Here is a 5637-nt window from a genome sequence, read left to right as displayed (position 1 = left end):
TTACCATGGCGAGGCGCTATACACACACACAAGCATGAACCCATGTGTGTGCGCTCTCCTTCTACCCGAAAATGAGCACACGGACATGAACTTGCATTTGTGTGTATAACCAGTAGCGTACTACCAGTTTTGCTAGCCACCGACTAATTCGGTATCGCTACCCATCAACACGGAGTCACAGTAGAGACCCTCTAACAGAGACTGGCCATCAGGCGAGTCCGGTATTTCCTAGCGAAATCCTACAAGTGAGAGAGAAATATAGGCCATTTCACTCTTTCACTCACACGAATATGTGCGTTTGTATGTGACCGTTTATTCAAGTTGATTTGAGTTGATTCAAGGTTGTGTTCGTGGTTTTTGCTCAGTACAAAATAATAACAATAAAAATGAGAGATTGCACTGCACAATTCTGGAAAAATTATTTAATATCTGTCTTTAGTCAGGTTACGGCTAAATATGTTTTAAATTATCAATTGTTTCCTAAAATTATTAGAAAGTTTGTCGTATTCAAATTAAGAACATTAAGTAAGAAAAATACTAATATTAATAGAAGATATGACAGTAAATCATTGGCAGTACACACCTTTTTTAAATAAATTTTACAAATGTTAAGTGTTTGTACTTTTGTCACTGATTTCCTAACCTTACTTTAATTTTATTTGAAAAAGATTTAATAGAATTAAGAAAGAGAAAATATTAAATATAGAAATTATTTAACGTATAAACAAAAAGAACGAAGACAATATAAGAGTCAATGTTTAAAATTTAATAACAAAGTCAAAAATTAAATCATAAATGTCAAAAAACAGCTATTATAACAAAGTTATTTAAAGATAAAGATGTATATAACTGACGATAAAACTTGACATGTTTTTTTTTATTTGACGTATATTATTTATATTAATATAAAAAGCACGGTTTTAATATTTCTATAATATTTATCATTACATACTATTTACATTCCAAGTAAATGCAGTAATTGAAATTTCAATACGAGCGGGAATCGCTAGGAAATGGCGGACCAATCAAAAGTGGCCCCCTGATGGCTAGTCTCTGTTAGAGGGTCTCTAAGGGTGCGTTCCACTTAAAGTCCGCAACGACCACGACCATGATCGCAGTATTTACCGTTCCACTAGCTTGTGGGCGCTGCTGGCGAAATCTTTAGTGGAACGGATTGTGTGTAAGTCTTGAGAGATCGCTTGAGGCGGACTTAACCAAGTGTTGTATAATCTTTTTTGAAAAGCGTTGCCGTCTTCGATTGTGCCTAGTAAGTTTTACCTCATCAACGAGGACCGGGCCATTTATATTAGAAAAAAAGAAGAAGAACATTGTGTGAATGATAATGGACGCCCATGTGATTGGCATATTGCGCCGAAGAAATTATATATCTGAGAGCTCATCGAGTTCCGATGAAGATTGGGAAGTAGATTTGAGGAAAAAAAGAATTCAGAAACGTGTGCGCATTATAAATTATATTGACGTTGTTGACCGTTATACGGATTATGATTTTAAAAGCCATTTCAGGTCAGTGATTATTTAAGAGATGCATTAAATTTGTTTAGATTATTTAAAAATGTGAATTATTGATACAAATTTGATCCTATTATTTGCAGAATGTCAAAAGTTACATTTCAATACCTCCTTCAAATTATTCATCAGGATTTAATTAGGAAAGTAAAAGGCTGTCCTACAATACCTGCACGCCAACAGTTAATGATTGCCCTTTGGAAGATGGCTACGATGGATTCATATAGGTAATGATGCACAAATTCAGGGTTTGATTGTATTAAATAAAATTCATTTATGAATTCTATGTTCATAATAAATTTATGTTGAAATCTGCAATATCTGATTAATTTTGATTAATTTAGTACTATTTTGTTACAGATCGATTTGTGATCGATTTGATGTAGGCAGAGCAACTGCTCTGAGGGCTGTACGAAGAGTCACTCATGCTGTGTTTAAAAGGTCGGCAAGATTTATTCAATGGCCTAGTGGTAATCGTGCTATCACTGTGATGAAAGGATTTGAAGAAGCTAGTGGATTTCCAAGAGTTATTGGGGCCATCTTGAAAGAATAATTAATCTAATTATATATAAACTTGTACATATAAACTTTTGTATCATAAATTAATTATTTAACGTGTAATAAATTAATTATTAAACATTATTAAATTAATTATTTAACATTGTGATACAAATTTGGGATTTGTTACTAATAGTTCATTTTTATTTACATAACTCGTACTATTCAGTAATATAACGTAATGTTAGAAAAAAAACACACATTTATACGCGTTATTACGAGTTTTATTATTTTCAACAATTTTTCAATTTCTATAGTGCATGTGACATATGCTATAATATAAGAGCACTTCGACGCCACAGATTTATATTGCCGAACGCAGTTAATATATGTACATCTATTTGCAGTTGATTTGTGATCATAGAACTTTAATCACACACTGCTACTCTGGTTATCCTGGTTCTGTCCACGACCAAAGAGTTTTTCGGCAATCGGAAGTGGCAGACTTTTTAAACGACGATGAGAAGTTTCCTACAGACAGCCACATTTTGGGTGATGCTGCATATGAGCTGCATCAACATCTGCTCACCCCTTTTCGAGACAATGGTCATCTTAATGAGAGACAGAACAATTACAATTACAGACATTCAGCAGCAAGAGTATCAGTGGAGAGGTGCATTGGTTTATTAAAAGGACGTATGCGAAGCTTATTGCACTGTTTACCAATGTCGAGAGTCGACTTGATGGCAGAATATATTGTAGCATGTTGTGTAATTCACAACATTTGCACATTACGAGGAGATGAAATAGATATTGTTATATTACCTTCACTTTCAGAAGAAAACGTGACAGATGACAACGTTTTGCATCAACCAAGACAAAATATTGCGGTTTACAAAAGAAATTTGATTATGGATAGTTTGATTCGTAGATAACCTATGGGCATTGTATTGGTAATGATATCAATGATAATACAATAAAAATATGTTTATCAGAAAAAGTACTGATGTTTTTATTTATAAATTCTGGCACTGATAGCAAAGTAATATATTACTATAGTATACAAATATTGTAGTATACAATAAATATTCAAATAATATAAAATGTTAATAAAAAAATTGTACCTAATATTAACAAATGTAATGTTATCGTATAATTTGAAATATTTATAACAGAGTATTTTATAAAATAATATCTTATATTTTTATTCCACTCACATCAGTCCTGAAACTCATTGCAATCAAAACTAAAATACAACTTTATATATAAATAGGCCTGACAGTAAATGTTCACAAATAATTTTTAGAAGTATAACTTAAATTTATATTAGTAAATAAAATACTTAAGTGGCACGTTTATTAATCTTATAACAAACTGAAAATGGTTACCTTATTATTTAACTTTAGATTGCAAGCAGTATTTAAAAAAGTAAACAAAATTAAAATACGTTTAAAATAAAAATAAACGAATCATTATTACTCTCTGTCATTGGCACATTTATCACAGTGATGCAATGAATAATAAATGCTAAATTATTTATTGGCTAACTTTTCGAGAACTGACAGAAATTTTTCATCCATTTCCATCCTGTCTTTGTGTCGTTTTTTTTTTGCTTCTTCATGTTCTTCTTTTTGTCTTAATCTTTTAGCAAGCAGTGTGGACATATTCTGTTTGGATCTTGATGGCTCTAAAAAAAAAGTTAAAACGAGTTTTCATGAATCTAATCATATAAATTTACAATCATGTATATACAAAGTGATGAGAAAATAAACTGAATTAATTAATTCAAGAAAATTCACAGACATTACAAAATGATAAACTTACCAACTGTACATTCACTATCAGATTTAATATTATTCTCTTTTTCATGCGTTTTAGATAGGCCTGATGAAGATGCAATGGCCACAGGGACACACCATGCTTTTTTGGAAAAAATTTCATCCATGATCTTTAAAAAAAGATATAATGTATATTAGAACAATTAAGAAGATGTTGGAACTTGCAAATCTCCTATTTCCTTGTTTCCATACCTCAAAAAATTGCCAAGACTTCCTATCATTGCCTGACTTATTATTGTGGTCCTTGATTGATTTGTAAGTTTTCTTCAAACTTCTCAATTTGGCAGCACACATTAGCCCAGTTATATTATGTCCTTTACATTTTAATATTTTGGAAATCTCCTCCCATGTTTTCTTTTGGGATTGTTTCCCATTGGTGAATTTTTCCTCGTTTTCCTTGTAGGTTTGAAGCAAGAGTAATACACAAGATGTTGTCCACCTATAGAGAGATCCTAGAAATATGCAATATAATATGTTATTAATTGTTTTAAGGGAGACTGTTACCAACGCCGATTAAACGCCGATTAACTTAATCGACGATTAGTCCATTGGAATTGACCAATTGCGTCTGTCGTCAAAATTAAATGATAAATGCGATTGGTCAATTCCAATGGACTAATCGTCGATTAAGTTAATCGGCGTTGGTAACAGTCGCCTTAAGCATTGTATCTTGGGCTTAGGGCCATTGTCATCAGTTTCGATTAACTTAAATCGGCCTAGTAACTTTGCAGGTTTCCAACTGAAGCTGATGTCGGAGAATTAATGTGAGCTCAGCTCCGACATCAGCTTCAGTCAGAAACCTGCAAAGTTACTAGGCCGATTAGTTAATCGAAGCTTGGTGACAAGGCCCTTAAAGGATTGAAGCTGTGACTGATTTATAGAATTTTGATATACCTGTATCATCAGAATCAAGATTGGTGACACTTTCTTCTGTACTACACTCTTGCTGTTCTGGTTCTACAGCTGATAATGAATTGTCTGCTATTACTTGGGATGATTGCTCATGAAGAGCAGCATTCATCACTGACGTTGCAAACATCACGTCTAAAAAATTAGAAAAAAACATAACTATTTAATATTAGAAAAAAGCATAACACTATTTAATATTAAGATACTACAAAGGCTTTAAAGTGTTTTACCTCTTCTTTTTTTTTTATTAAAACGTTTTATCTCTTCTTTTTTTTATTAAAAAGGAGAAAAATACAAAAGTATTTGTAGTGTTAAACGGATTACAACCGAGAAAATTCTAATGAGAAGGTTAACCTTACAAACAATGATATTTGTACAAGTTCTTTGTTTATAATCAATATGGAATTACATAAATTACTTACCTTTATAAACTCGAATAGCATCTTCTGGTGATAATTGTACCTCAATCATTGAGTTTTTGACAGGATCATAAAATGATACTTTCTCCGTGGCCATCTTACATCTCACTAATATTAAAGGCCTTTGCACGTAAAAAAGCGTTAACCGTAACTTTAACCTTCCTGTTGTTTGAGACACCAATTGTCTCTTTTCCAAACATCAAAAACAAAACCGTCAGTGCCAATAAATAACCTGAAAGGCCTTAAGGAGAATTTCAAAAATGGCGCGGAAACGACAAACGACCACGCCGACCCACCTAAAGACCATGAGCGTCGTGAGCTCGATGCGGTCGCGATTAACGACGTCATCTATGACGTTTTGATCGCGACCGCGACGATCGCGGTCGTTATGTGGAACTGGTTTGCGGGCGCCGCGAGCGTTGCGGACGTTTAGTGGAACGCACCCT

At 33.0% G+C, this 5637-nt stretch overlaps 3 protein-coding genes across 3 annotated transcripts; 2 read left to right on the top strand and 1 right to left on the bottom strand.

Annotated features, from left to right (window-relative positions):
• The first annotated feature begins 1089 nt into the window (after positions 1 to 1089).
• On the top strand, positions 1090 to 2080 carry LOC108782060 (uncharacterized). The gene is made up of 3 exons (XM_018550211.1): positions 1090 to 1524; positions 1614 to 1754; positions 1888 to 2080. The coding sequence occupies exons 1-3, from the start codon at positions 1337 to 1339 to the stop codon at positions 2078 to 2080; spliced, it is 522 nt and encodes a 173-aa protein (XP_018405713.1). The 5' UTR covers positions 1090 to 1336.
• Positions 2081 to 2382: 302 nt separating this feature from the next.
• On the top strand, positions 2383 to 2969 carry LOC108782159 (putative nuclease HARBI1). Its single transcript, XM_018550339.1, has one exon. The coding sequence runs from the start codon at positions 2415 to 2417 to the stop codon at positions 2958 to 2960; it is 546 nt and encodes a 181-aa protein (XP_018405841.1). The 5' UTR covers positions 2383 to 2414; the 3' UTR covers positions 2961 to 2969.
• A 541-nt stretch (positions 2970 to 3510) lies between these two features.
• On the bottom strand, positions 3511 to 4894 carry LOC108782162 (uncharacterized). The gene is made up of 4 exons (XM_018550342.1): positions 4758 to 4894; positions 4056 to 4315; positions 3850 to 3973; positions 3511 to 3712 (listed from the first exon to the last, which is right to left on the bottom strand). The coding sequence occupies exons 1-4, from the start codon at positions 4882 to 4884 to the stop codon at positions 3558 to 3560; spliced, it is 666 nt and encodes a 221-aa protein (XP_018405844.1). The 5' UTR covers positions 4885 to 4894; the 3' UTR covers positions 3511 to 3557.
• Positions 4895 to 5637: the final 743 nt, after the last annotated feature.

Source organism: Cyphomyrmex costatus, unplaced genomic scaffold, assembly GCF_001594065.2.
Source record: "Cyphomyrmex costatus isolate MS0001 unplaced genomic scaffold, Ccosl1.0 scaffold97, whole genome shotgun sequence".
NCBI lineage: Eukaryota > Metazoa > Arthropoda > Insecta > Hymenoptera > Formicidae > Cyphomyrmex > Cyphomyrmex costatus.
Note: the sequence above shows the minus strand (reverse complement) of the source record. Positions and strands in the feature narration are given on the sequence as shown.